Genomic DNA, 14,947 nt, shown 5'->3' on the forward strand with positions numbered 1-14,947 from the left:
ACAGGTACCTCTCAGAAGCAGAGTGGTGAGCAAGGCAAGCCAAACAAACACCCTTATGGTTACTATGCAAAGAAACAACATAAATAGTGGTGACTCTGGAGGGAAGGGTTTGTAGATTTGAGTGATTGGAGGTCTCTATTTCTAGACCTGGCTGGCTGCTACACAGATGTCTACTTTAAAACAATTTAAGTTGGTTGTACATCTGCATTTTATGCACTTTTCTGTATATATTCCATTAAAATGATCGCTTCTTTTAAAAAAAAAGTTACTTTTGGTCCCTAGACCCACCAAAAATTTGAAAAAGCTAAATAAATTCATATTACAGACAAATTCATTACGCTAAGCCACAAGTTTCCACATGTATTCCAGTGGTATAAAAGACGAAAAGTATCTGGAGGCATCACAATCCCTGACTTCAAACTCTACTACAGAGCTACAGTACTGAAAACATCCTGGTATTGGCATAAGAACAGACAGGAGGACCAATGGAACCGAATAGAAGACCCGGATATCAATCCATACATCTTCGAACACCTGATCTTTGATAAAGAAGCAAAAAATATCAAATGGAAAAAAGAAAGCATATTTAACAAGTGGTGCTGGCATAACTGGATATCAACATGTAGAAAAATGAAAATAGACCCATATCTATCACCATGCACAAAACTCAAGTCCAAATGGATCAAAGACTCAACATAAAGCCAGCCACACTGAACCTTATAAAAGAAAGTGGGAAGTACACTTGAACACATTGGTACAGGAGACCACTTCCTAAATATAACCCCAGCAGGACAGACACTAAGAAAAACAATTAATAAATGGGACCTCCTGAAACTGAAAAGCTTCTGTAAAGCAAAAGACATGGTCAACAAGACAAAATGACAGCCTACAGAATGGGAAAATATCTTCACTAACCCCACATCAGACAGAAGTCTGATCTCCAAAATATACAAAGAACTCAAGAAATTGGACATCAAAAGATCACATAATCCAATAAAAAAAATGGAGTACAGACCTAAACAGAGAACTCTCAACAGAGGAATCTAAAATGGCTGAAAGACACTTAAGGAAATATTCAACATCTTTAGTCATCAGAGAAATGCAAACCAAAACAACTCTGAGATTCCATCTTATACCTGTAAGAATGGTCAAGATCAAAAACAGTGATGACAACTTATGCTAGAGAGGTTGTGGGGAAAAGGGAACACTTCTGCATTGCTGGTGGGAATGCAAGCTGGTACAACCCCTTTGGTGTCAATGTGGCAATTTTTCAGAAAATTAGGAAACAACCTTCCTCAAGACCCAGTAATACCACTTTTGGGTATATATACAAAGGATATTCAATCGTGCCACAAGGACATGTGTTTAACTATGTTCACGGCAGCATTGTTTGTCATAGCCAGAACCTGGAAACAACCTAAATGCCCTTCAATCGAAGAATGGATAAGGAAAATGTGGTCCATTTACACAATGGAGTACTACACAGCAGAAAAAAAATAACGACATCTTGAATTTTGCAGGAAAATAGATGGAACTAGAAAACATTATTTTGAGTGAGGTAACCCAGACACAGAAAGACAATTTTCACATGAACTCACTCATAGGTGGTTTTGAAACATAAAGCAAAGAAAGCCAGCCTACAAATCACAATCCCCGAGAACTTAGACAATAAGAAGGACACTAATCAAGACTTACAGAGATCTAATCTACATGGGAAGTAGAAAGTAGAAAAGACAAGATCTCCTGAGTAAATTGGGAGCATGGGGACCTTGGGGGAGGATTGAAGGGGGAGGGAGAGGCAGGGAAGGGAGCAGAGAAAAATGTAGAGCTCAATAAATATCAATAAAAAAATGTATAAAAAAAGACGGAAAGTATGGGAAAAGACACAAAGAATGAAAAGCAGCTTGTAACTTACTAGCAACACTTTCTAGCAGAATGGCAAACAAGTCATGCGCTGGCTCATCTTAGTCAGCGTGGCTACAGAGGGAAGCTCACAGAACCTGGAAAGATGCCTCTGGGTGTGCCTGTGAGGGGCTTCCAGAGAAGCCTCGGGTGCAGGTCAGTGAATCAGGTGAAGACCTGTCTGTAATGTGGGTGACACTGTCCAGTTAGCTGGGCACCTGGGCGACTGGAAAAGGGGGAAATTGCCTAATTCTTGTTTTACAAGTCACACATGTAAGCTCTGAAAGTATAGACTTTAGCTAATAAAATGGCATCAAACATATTTTAGATTGTGTTGTTTCCCTTATTGTGGCTTGTGTAAGAAGTTACTTGAAATTACCATATATCAAAAGCCTTAGACAAGACTCTATAAATATTTTTTTTTGACAGGGTCTATGTCTTGTTGTCTTAGAAATCACTATGTAGCCCTGGCTGGCCTCAAACTCAGAGATCTGCCTGCTTCTGCCCCCCGAGTGCTAAGATTAAAGGAGTGCACCACCACACTCTCAGCTTTCTGTCTGTTCTTATTTCAACCCCACTACCAACTTCTTAGTACTAAAAAGTCTGAGTATTTTTACCATCATGGAATGGGCAAAAAAAACCTTGATGTGACACAGGCCTGTAATCCCAGTACTCAAGGGGTTGATAAGAAAGACTAGCCTGAGCTCTATGGAGATTATCTCAAACTGCATGCCGCCCACCTCCTGCCACCAAAGAAAAATCATGTCTAAAGATTTAAAAATTCACATGCATATAATTTGTTTCTTTTACCAATTTCAAGTTCAATACCAAAGGTAAAAGAAACAGAAATCCAGGAACATTTGGAAAATTGACCCGTTTTAATTATTTAAAAACAAAAAATACAATACAACATCAAATTTCCCTTACCATCTACAATTCAGTTAAATCCAAACATCCTAAGACTGAACAGTCTCCTGCCCAGAGGCAGCGAATGACGAGCTGCTGAAGACACACAGGTGAATGCTGAAGATGCATGTTCCAGCTGCAGGGGCCAGTCTCCGGGCAAATGCACTCCAAGTCTCTTCCTTTCAGTTTGTTGAAGTGTTTTACACCAAGTTCATTAAAACCATTTCATCTCAGGTACCAGGTTTCATCAATGATATGCAGCGCCATAAAATTTGGGTTTCTACCCAATAGGAATAAAATGCAAGTTTTTATTTTTGTCTTTTTCTGACAGTGTGGAGAAGTAAAATTATCAGTTGACTCCTTTAGTAACGTATGAAGTTTTAAAAGCAAAGAAAATATCGGCTGTGCTGAGTTCTGGTCTCTGCTTGTCTCTCTGAGGGTATGACTTCAAATTAGTTAAATCACATTTACGCCACTACAATGATTAGTACTAAATTTTTTTAGATGATAAAAAAGAAAATACCAAATAGACATAAAAATGGTCAAAAGGCTTTTTTTTCCAAACCTCAGGTCAATTTTTGCCTCCCACCCAAAAAGATACAAAATGAACATATTGGGATAGTAACTCCATTAGTTACTCCGATTCGCCCATGTGCATGTCCCTCACAAGGTGGAGGGGAACAGACACAGGCTATCTTAGTACTGCTATAGTGGTAAGCAGCTGTGTTCATGGCAGCTTGTTTTGGGCCCGCTGATCCTCTGATACATGTGGGAAGCATAGCTGTGTTCTCTGACTGCCCACATCTGAACACATTCAGCTACCATGGAAACTACAAAGCAAAGAAAATTATACTGATCCCAGGAGTCATTTACTGGGATTTTAAAGCGCCCTTTCTTCCTCAGAGCCCGAGTGGTGATGCTGTGCTAGGGGCTGCTGTGTTTTCCAGCATGAGCTCCCATCCTTTGAGGGTCCTGAGATGGGTAGTGGATTGGTCCGGGAGCCCTCATGAAAGGAGGCGGCGGTCCCATTGGGTGGAACATATGTGGTCCAAAACCTGATGTGGAAGAGAAAAAATTAAAACTTGCAGTTCCCTTGACAACCTTCCAAACCCCCGAATCTTTCTAAGATCAAAACCACCTACATATACATCAAGGCTGACATAATGTTAATGGCAGAGCACAGTCCCTGCTTAGGAATATCTACCTATAGTCTTTGATTTTTCCTCTCAGCTCAAAAAACTTCAGACCCAACTGTCTGTTACTAATCAAACATAGCAAATCCTACCAGACAGGAGTCAATCAGCATGTGGGCGACCAGAAAGAAACCAGGTTGATGCCAAGATCCCTTCTGTCATCATTAGCCTCAATGCTTGACTCCAGAATGGAAAGACTTTCTTCAAACATACAGGCTCATCGTCAAAAAAACACCAGCCACCCACTATTCCTACATTGTTCACACTGTCATGGACAGTCACACAGCACTACTGCTCTCTTGAACTGACATGATAAATGAGCCCAAATGTAACTCAAGTCCATAACAATTCACATGACAGTCTCTTTGTAGCAAGTTTTTTTAAGCAGTGTTTACTGATTCCCATTGTGATACAAGGCCCACATCTTGCTGTGGACAGGTAACAGGGCTCTAGGATGTCAGTACAAAATTTACAATGCAAAACAGACTGGTGGTAGATGGCTGTTACGCATTAACTCTACCCTACGATACCTATGCCCAGGTTTACAGAGTGGTGCCTTTCTTCTCCAAGTCCCAGAGCAAGCACAAAGAACCCAGCTGTCTCAGACTCAACTCAGGTGCAGAACTTTTACAAGGACTTCTCTGGGCCAGGAAGGAAGAAGGCAATTACCTGGGGGTGGGGGTGGGGCAATTCCAGGGGGTGGGGGCAGGGCAATGTTCACCACTGCTGGAGGGCCACTTGGGGGCAGGTTGAAGTAGTTGGCAGATGCCTCCTCTTCTGCTGCAGGAGGAGGGGGTAGAGCTGGAGAGGAAATAGCAGACACTTAGGAAGACAATCAATACCACAAATCCACCGTTTATATCCTGGGTTTGCTGCACCCCAGCTGACTGAGTTTCTATCAGCAAGAAGTCTGCACTTACCTCCAGGAAGCCCTGGGACAGGCTCTAGCTTGATCCCGGAGTCTGTGGTTCCGTCCTTCTCTTTTTCTTTTCCTCTGGCTGCTTGGGATCTGGAGACACACATGACAGGACATCAAGAACCTGTCCAGTCTTCTTTCACACCACTGCTTAACTCACTCTGCAGTAAAAGGAGCCCCACCACTCCTTCCCCTTTCAGCAAACATTCTTTTCCCACAGATGACAAAGTGTAGAGTGATTAAAAGCAAGATTTTTGAAGGTCGTAAGTCTGGTTCAAAACTGTCATTGGCCAGACATGATGGCCCTTGCCTTTAATCCTAGCATCTGGGAGATAAAGGCAGGCAGATCTCTATGAGTTCCAGGACAGGGTCTACACAGTCCCAGAACAGCCAGGCCTACATAGAGAGTCCCTGTGTCAAAAAACCCAAACCCCTGTCACAGTTAGAGCAGACAATATTCCCGTGCAGAGCAAGCGCTCAGCACGGAGAAAGTGCTGCACTCCACAAAGGGGAGACAGAGTTCCATTTGAAACTTAGGGCATTTTATTTCTCTCTCTTATGCAGTCAATTTCAAACTTAAAGAAGACATTCTTCTGTTTGTCCCTTTCCTCACTACTCTAGCACGCAGCCTTTGAGGGGAGAATCTAAGTCTAAGTCAGTGGAACCCCTCAACATCTATCTTTGGTAACCTAGCATTATGCTTGACTCATAGAGGCTGGTAAAACATGAAGAATTTCAAAGGAGCAGGGCATAAGAGCAAGACCTTAAAACACATTTCTAAAGCAAGACACGTCCAGCAGCCATAAAAATCAAATAAGGGAGCTGGAGGGATGGCTCAGCAGTTAAGATCATGAGTGCCCTTTCAGAGGACACTGGTTTCATTCCCAGCACCCACATAGTGACTCATAATTAATTATCTGTACCTCCAGTCCCAGGGGATCCAATACTATCTTCTGGCACCAGGCACACAAGTGGTACACAGACATACATGTATGCAAAATATCCATTCACATAAAGTCACTAAAATAAAAACACTAGAGAAGTAGTTTCTAAAGATGTTTAAAGGCCCTGTTAAACCTGTTTCCCCAAGGCTTTCAGTGTCCAGATGAGAACTGTCCAGAACAATCTCATTCATACCTTCCCCACTTCACATTGAGCCTGCGGCCATTCACGATGAGCTTATTGAAGGACTTCTCAGCAGCCACCTCAGCAGCCTGCCTGGTGGCAAATTGGATGAAGGCACACTGCTGCCTCTGCACAACTGTAATTGTGCGGATCTCTCCGAACTGGTAGAAGTGATTTCTGAAGGAATACAGCCAAGGAAAACAGGTTAGCAACCCAGACACTGCCTGGGGAAATGGAAACGGGCTATAAACTTAGAATGTTCTGAGTCACCACTAGGCAGGTGGCCCCATGGACACATGCCTGTCTTTAGGCTTTCCTTGAACCCGGCCCTAATGTAAGGGCTGCTTATTGGAGATAAAAGGAAAATTAAGTAAGAGTTCTCCTGTGTCTCTGGATTTTTCTTGTGGAGGAGGGGTTTTCCTTGGTTACTTAAGAGCCACACTTCCTACCCCAAGTATAAGGCACTGGCAAACTACAGCTCTTATGGTCCATGAGTCAAGACTTTTTTCACTTGAAATGGAGCCCTGTTATGTTATACAGGTTAATTTTGAACTCATGGGGTCAAATATCTTTCTGCTCAGCTGGGACTGCAAGCAAATGCTACAATGCCAAGCCATGAACAAAGAATGCTTCAAAACGTGTTTACGGGTTGAGGACTGTATGGCTCAGTGGCAGAGAACGCTGGTCTATTATGTGAGAGACCCTCAGTTCAATTCTTAGAACTGGAAAAATAAATTATTTTTTATCACTTTATTATTAATTCAATGAGATAAAAAATACTTAAAACTGAAAGAAGGAAAAAGGTGGAAAACGAAGGAGAAAGCCAATCATGGTGGCCCATGCACAGACCCTAGTGTCAGAGAAAGGGGAAAATCTTGAGTTTCAGGCCAATCCATGCTATATGAAAAGACCCTGCCTCAAAAAATAAAAATAAATAAATAAATAAAACTAATCGAACAAAAAAGTCAGGCCTGGTACTTAATACCTATCAATGCAATATCTAGGAGATGAAAGAAAGCAGGAGGATCAGGAGTTTAAGGTCATATAAGTTTTCCAAGATAGCCTGAGCTGTAGGAAACTCTGTATCAAAACCTAAAACAACAAAAAAGGGAGCAATATCCAGAAGATATCACATGTGCTCCACTGAGCCTTAAGTATTTTCTTGAGCCCTTTCAGAAAAAGTTAGCTGGCCCTTGGAGATTACTGACTCAATGAGATAGAGTTTGATGGAGATAGGCCACCAAGAGCAGGAGTTTCTTCTCTACTCAATCTCACTGGAAAAGCTATATAGTTAAGCACAGAATAAGCCAGAAATACAAATTAAATCAGGACCTCTGCTTAAAAACAAACAAACAAAACGCAATTTAAATCTAAATAAATAAATAAACAAACACATACATAACATACATACATAGGCTTAGAGCCACAGGGCTTGCTACCATCCATGATAATTGGATGTGTATGAGTATGTGTGTCATCCTTTAAGAATTCATACTAGGGGCTGGTGAAATGGCTCAGAGGTTAAGAGCACATGTTGCTCTTGCAAAGGACTAAGTTTGATTCCCAGCACCCATGTCGAGGGGCTCACTACTTGTAACTCCAGCTCTAGGAGGCTCTAACACCTGTGGCCTCTTTGGGTACTTGCAGTCACTTGCACAAGCCTATACATGTATCACAAACATACACAGTAATTATAAAAAAAAATCCAGTTGACCACTAGGCCCATATTTATTTTCTAATGCAAACATGAAAAAGCACTCTTGAGAAATGGAACTACACTGGCATCATAAAAAAGACTTTTAAAAAACTTTCAGTCATCATTCATACCAATGATAGGCTGGCTAAAAAAAATTAAACTTGATTTAGAATTATCATGTAGGGTGATGTTTTTTGCAAACTATTATTCCAACGCAGTTAAAAGCAAAGAAGAGTTCTGCAATGAAGCCCACCAACCTGAGATCTGTTTCAGTAATGGTATCTCCCAAACCACCCACATATAGTGTGGTAATGGTCTTATCCTCTGGTGGGTCTAGACGAGGCATGGTTGAAGCCCGCTTTAGAAGCTTATCGGCTACAGGGTCATTAATTCCATAGTACCGGTCTTTTATATTCTGATCAGCAAGAGGGTCATCTGGATCAGTAGGCTTCTCATGTCTGAGATTCACAAATGAAAAAAGCACAAAGGTGAAACAAAGGGAAAAATGATCACTCTACAGTAGCTACATGATAAAGTCCCTCAATGCCTTTCATTCTAGAAATCATGTCCATACAAAAATACTGTTACTAAACAGAGCAAATACTAAGGGATTGCTATACCACATAAAGACTTCCTAGCTGGAAGAGAATCTGATTAAAGCTATGGACTTCACTTTATTTTTTTATATTTATTTATTTATTATGGATACAATATTCTGTTTGCATATATGCCTGCTAGAAGAGGACACCAGGTCTCATTACAGATGGTTGTGAGCCACCATGTGGTTGCTGGGAATTGAACTCAGGTCCTTTGGAAGAGCACGCAATGCTCTTAACCGCTGAGCCATCTCTCCAGCACCCTGGACTTCACTTTAGAAAAAGGGCATATGGTCTGATTTTTTTGGGGGGTGGGGAGCAGGTATTACAGTTGACAAATCATTAGTTGGAACCCCTAGTTCTGATGTTTGGCAGTCTTGGTTGAAAAAAAAGTAGCCCGCAGAAGTCTGGTCTATTTTGATTTCGACTATATTTTGCTATTCAAACCATTTAAATGATGACACTAAGTAATCTTAGAAACTTCAAGTCAGCATGTATTTTATGTGACATAGCAATTTAGTTTCTCTCAGTTAGTCATTAAGTAGAAAATATAATTTACCTAGGTTCTTATAAATGTAACAGTTCTAGGACACGAGATACTCTGCGGACCATAAGACCTTTAGACACTAAAGTACGAATTTAAGCTGGAGCCTCTCACTAATCAGCTGCCTGAAAGTAAATACAGAAAGTGAGGCCCAGGTCTTACCTATATGGACACTCTTCTCCTCTCTTACACTCTCCTTTCACCCAGAAGGAACAAATGTGGGGCCGATTCCTTTTGTAGTACGGTGTGGTCCGGGCCAACTTGAGCAGCATGTCACTGGTGGATGTAGCTTTCCCCAGCATGCCAACTGGTCGTGTGCCATCAGAGTTAGAAATCTGCATGAAGCGGACAACTTTATAGGCTGTCAGTTCTTTACGACTTTTATCAAATGCAAACTCCATCAACCACGAGGCCCTGGGTTCAATTCCCAGAACTACATGTATACAATCTATCCCTGCCAGACATACAATAACATCAACAAAGTGGTCAGAAGACCAGAAAGTCTGGTGTGAGACTGTGTTTCCTAGAAATGGCAGGGAAGCCATACCCATGATATCCTAAACAAAGATCTGAGCCGATATACTCATGTGGGTATGTGGTGCATGCCTTTAACCCCAGAACTTAGGAAGAGGCAGGTTGATCTCTGAGTTCAAGGTCACCCTGGTCTATAGAGTGAGTTCCAGGACAGTCAGGGATATAGAAACCCTCAAAAAAATTCTAGATATACTAATTCAGAAAGGGGAAATCTCATGGGTCCTATTCCTAGAGAAAGAACTACAGGCAACTAATGACTGTTGAAAGAGAATTTGGTCTCTTCTGGGGATGAACTCCTTAATTAGTTATCTAATACAAAGTGATCAGCCTTGAAATCACATACATATAAGCCACATTAAATGGACTCAGCAGGTTGCATTTGTATGTCTGCACTGTGCACACACACAAAACCAATAATACTCAAAGAAAAAGATGCCATCAATGGGGGGTTGGAGGAGAAGACATATATAGGAGGGGTAGGAGAGAGGAAGTGATGTAATAAGATTTTAATTAAAATAAAAACATACTTCTCTTTCCATATTCTGTGTGTAATATTCTTTGTTGACATCTGATTTCGGCATGTCATCTTTAAATGACAGTCCTGCATCACGGACTTGGATGGGTAGGCCTTGGATGGTATAAAGAAATGGAGGAAAAAAAGTCATACAGATTTGAAAAAACATTCATACTGAATATGGACATAAATGACAACATCATCTTTCCCTTCTCTTTCCTACTTGGTGGGGACTAGCGAGATATTCCAGTGATTGAGAGTACATACGGCTCTTGCAGAGGACCAGAGTGTGGTTCCTTATAACCGCGCAGGGTGGCTCACTGTAGCCCCAGCTGCAGAAGATGACCCTCTCTCTGGACTTATAACCGCGCAGGGTGGCTCACTGTAGCCCCAGCTGCAGAAGATGACCCTCTCGTCTGGACTCTGTTCTGCACTCACATGTGCACCCCACTCCCATATATATACATAATTAAAAACAAAAATAAAATTTTAATAAAAAGATCATCGACATACTTGGTGACAGCTTACAGATTTTAAACCAAACTGTTCGTCAGGCTGAGGAACTGCTGCAGAGCATCTTAAGATCTGTCCCAATTCCTGTGCTGTCACCGAATTGGGTGAGGTGAACGTTTTAGAAAATCGTTTCAAACAATAGACTTTAGCCATGGCCAAATTAAGGCCCAGGGACTTCTGGTTGGGACTATGAGAAAAGTTCCAGGCAAAGGAATAGCCTATCATAGGAGCAATGCCTTTCACTCCAAATGGCTACACAGATGAGGTGCAGGCCAGTTCTGGCTTCTTCCCAACTGCTCCTCAAGTTCCTACTGTTGCTCAGGGGGACTCCACAGAAGCCTAATTATAAGTGTATGCCTGGGAAAAGCAAGAACAGTAGGCATTCTACAATGGGATCAGAACCAGAGAAGTGGGAGGCATCAAGTCTAGTGGATGTGGCAAACATACCATACTCGAGGTCTAACAGGCAGGTCTGACAAACGTTCTTCAATTTACTGCAGGTTTGGCAAACTTCAGTCTTCTTGAAGCGCATGCGGACCCCAGGGCACCAACGAAACACTGTGAATGGTCTGGCACAGATCTGGACACATCAAGAACCATAGCATGTTAATGGTCCTGACCTGGACTCAATCCAGACTTACTAAGTATGAAGAGCTGACCTTAGCAAGTACCTAATTTATATGCCAGCTAACCCTCAATTCCATTTATTTTCTCTTTTCTGGTAGTTAAAAAGCTCACAAAATACAGAAATAAATATTCAGAAAGTCAAAGTCCTCCCACCTAGAGGCAAACATTAAAAATCTGACTATCTTTTTGGTGGGGAATTGGGAAAGCAAAGCAGGAAATATTATCTTTGAGAATACCATGACAGCCTCAACCTTTCTCCTCAGCTGAAATGCTTCTGGGTAGTAGCCAGACAACACCTGGCACAGAAACCCATGGCAGTCAGAGCAGATTCAGACACCTGTTTATGAATCTACAGGAGGAAGGTCCTTTTATTTTCCATACTAGTTGTCAGTCACTGACTATACCAACGACACATGAAAGTCATGAGCATGAATTCTGATCCAAGGATCTCAAAACTAAGTACAAAGCTAATTGGTAGACTAAAGGGCAGAACAAAGATAAAGAAAAAGAAATAGCTACTTCTTAACAGATACACTTACTTTGCATTCTTTTCCATATTTTTCTTTGGTCTGAAATAGAAAAGAATTGGAATTACAGCAGAGAAAACAAACAGGTAAGTAAAAAACAAAAGAAACTTATTTTTAACCCCAAGTACAAAACATGCTATGTGTCTGGAGATCCCTGGTACTGTAAACAAAGATAACCAAACCAAACCTAAATCATCTTTAAGTTGTTACAATAAGGGGTACTGTGAAGGTTAGATCTAACAGTCAACCTGCCATAACCTAGATTAAACTGGGAACAGAGTCTTGATGATGGATTGTGTAGACCACATCAGCCTGTGGGCATGTCTATGGGAGTTTATCTTGGTTTCTTTAGCTGATGTGGGAAGAACCAGCCTGATCATGAGTGACACCATTCCCTGGGTTGGATGCTGGACCCTGTAAGTGAAGAAGGGGCTCAGCACTAGCAAGCACACATGTATTCATTCTCTGCTCTTGACCTGAATGTGGTATGACCAGCTGCTTCAAGTTCCTGTTGCCCTGACTGCCCCCAAATGATGGACCGTTAACCATACACTGCAAGGCAAATAAACCTCTTCTTCTAAACTGTTTGTGTCAGGGTCTTTTATCACAGCAAGAGAAATAAAATTAAGACATATACCAGCAAAGTCATATTCTCTAAAGAGAATGGACCATTACTAAGTGTCTTCCCAGAGCCACAACTCTTAGATTTACTTCTGATTCCCAAGAACTAAAATTCCTAATGGAAACACTGTGGTTTTTTTTACATGTGAAACCTAGATTTCAGATTGTGCTTGTGTGTGTGTAGATCATGAACCTAGAGAAGGGATCCTGAGTGGGAAGTGTGTGTGGAGATTGGGTAATAAGTCAGGTATTAGAAAGAAGGGCAGCTGGGCATGGGGCGCCCGCCTTTAATCCCAGCACTTGGAAGGCAGGGGCAGGTGATCTCTGCATGGAAGGCCAGCCTGGTCTATAGAATGAGTTCCAGGACAGCCAAGGCTGCACTTGAGAGAAACCCTGTCTCCACTCCCCTCTCCCCAAAGAAGGGCATATTGGGGGAAATAAGAAAACTAACCAGAAATGGGCAGGGAGAAAGGGAGAGGACAGTGGAGGAGGGGATAACTGAAAATAAAGTATGACAGATGTATGAAAATAACAAAATGAAACCCATTACTTTGTACACTAACCTAAAAAAAAATTTTTTTAAAAATCATTTCTGGGAGATGGCTATTTCAAGGGCCACTTTGTTTTCCAGGTGAAAACTTCCAATTTCTAGCACATGTTTCTCTTTGAGGGAATCTTTGAGAAAACTGGTTTAAACATCAATCCAACCACCTGACTGGTTGACTTTATGTGTCTGGTGGAGCTGGCCACCAAGCTTACGATTGGTCTAGGAGAACCAAGCCTGGCGATGGTGGCACCTGAAGCAAGAGCGGCTTTGCAAAGCATCTACTCATGAAATCTGGTTGGCAGTCTTTTCTCAGCATAGTTCTCTAGGTCACTGGTTGGGAGGAGGCAGACAGTGTGTGTGTGTGTGAGATATCTATGTGTTTTAGGAAAAGGACAAGATCTCACTGCATAGTCCTGTATGGCCTGGAACTTGATTTGTAGTCCTGAATGCCCTTGAACTCACAGAAATCCACTTGCCTAAAAGGCCGGGATTAAAGGCACGAATCACCATTCACGACTGGTTTAGGAATCTGTTTTACGACTAATTATGTCTAGCAATAAAAAAAGTAGTCAATATATAAGAACTATTTTATATTAGAGCATGAACATGCAACTTAATCTCATAATATATATGTGAACTGATAGGATAAATATCAAATTCTTCTAGCGTGAAAACCGAAATCCCTAAAGGTTTTCCCAGTCCCCAGATCAAGCAGGATGAAGCCATGGTCGACTTTCTACAGTTTGCTCAGAAAGTAACTGTACTGATGCAACAATCTGTCCCCATGAACCATTCAGTCAACATCTCTGAGGCTGATCCCAATATATAATCCTAAAATAATCACGCTGACTGTTGCCTTTTTACCCTTTTTGAAAAGGATAGGTGAGCTGGGCGACGGTGGCGCACGCCTTTAATCCCAGCACTCGGGAGGCAGAGGCAGGCGGATCTCTGGGAGTTCCAAGACAGCCTGGTCTACAAGAGCTAGTTCCAGGATAGGCACCAAAGCTACAGAGAAACCCTGTCTCGAAACAAACAAACAAACGAAAAGGACAGGTGTATCTTAAACTAGAAAGACTACAAGCTGCAGTGGCTGAGAGGCACACTGACTGGGAGTCAGGGAGTAGAGCCACAGAGACTCTCCCGTCAACAGACCTACTTTCTGGGAAGAGGCTCAACAAGTATTAGCTGTTATGTTACAGCTCCTACATTACAGGGTTATTGTTCATTGTCTAGGAGAGGAAGTACGCATGGCATTACTTTGCAAGTTGTCCTGCTAGTAAAAGAGTATCAATCCTTCTAACGGCCAAGAGAAATACTTTACCATGAGCGTGCAAGGACAATATAACGTACAGTGAACTCCCGCTGCACAGGCAAGCACTCACCATTCGTATGTAAGGGTTTTCTCCAAGACACGTCTGACACAGTATGGGGAAGTCCTAAAGAAAATGGGAAATCTGATTGAAGATCAAGTCCCCAAGACCCTGTTCCCTCAGTCACTTTCTAGGGCGGGGAAGGGTGCAAGGTTGGCAGGAGCCCCAGCTCCTGCACTGACCGCGGAGCGGGAAGGGGCGCTGTCTGCACTTCCGGCAAGCGGAAAAAATGAAAGCCTCTGGGAAGTGTGGAGTCTCCGGGTGGACAGCGCTAGTCCCAGGACCCTGGTCCGCCGCACGAGGGCTCTGCTCCGGCTGCCCCGCCGAGCTAGGCCGCAGCGCGGCTCCGGCCGATCCCGCCGCAGCCCGGGACATGGCTTCCCATCCCGCCGGGCTTCGCCGCCCCCGCGTCCTTCTCCGGCGCGCACTCACCGCGTCCTCCCAGTTTTGCCTGTTGTAGGTGTTGGAACCCAGAGAGGTCGCCATATCGGGAGTCCCGAGGCAGCGCCGGCTTCCGATTCGGGAGACCTACCGCCACAATCCCGACAGGCTCCGGGCGGGCGCCGCGCTACGTCTAATCTACGCGCCTAGGGCGGCCGCGGGGCGGGGCTGCGCGTCAGAACTTCCGCCCAGCTGCTGTGCGCGCCTCCTTAATGCGAAGTATGGAGAAACGGATCGAGAATCACCAGTCCAGGCTGGGCTCGGAAGGCGGTTAGTCGCAGCCAGGCACTGATGCCTGCGTCTCTCATGTTCCCAGTAGCTCTTCCGTTGTTATATTTAGCACACAAAAGTACAAAACGTCTAGTAAATTTACCG

The 14,947-nt window shown here is 42.9% G+C and overlaps 1 protein-coding gene across 1 annotated transcript; it reads right to left on the reverse strand.

The window, feature by feature from the left end:
- Window positions 1-2,757: 2,757 nt before the first annotated feature.
- On the reverse strand, window positions 2,758-14,689 carry Rbm22 (RNA binding motif protein 22). The gene is made up of 11 exons (XM_075968591.1): window positions 14,564-14,689; window positions 14,144-14,197; window positions 11,606-11,635; window positions 10,887-11,019; window positions 9,940-10,040; window positions 9,041-9,213; window positions 7,996-8,196; window positions 6,055-6,219; window positions 4,922-5,010; window positions 4,671-4,802; window positions 2,758-3,863 (listed from the first exon to the last, which is right to left on the reverse strand). The coding sequence occupies exons 1-11, from the start codon at window positions 14,615-14,617 to the stop codon at window positions 3,733-3,735; spliced, it is 1,263 nt and encodes a 420-aa protein (XP_075824706.1). The 5' UTR covers window positions 14,618-14,689; the 3' UTR covers window positions 2,758-3,732.
- Window positions 14,690-14,947: the final 258 nt, after the last annotated feature.

This window comes from Microtus pennsylvanicus, chromosome 4 (assembly GCF_037038515.1).
Source record: "Microtus pennsylvanicus isolate mMicPen1 chromosome 4, mMicPen1.hap1, whole genome shotgun sequence".
NCBI lineage: Eukaryota > Metazoa > Chordata > Mammalia > Rodentia > Cricetidae > Microtus > Microtus pennsylvanicus.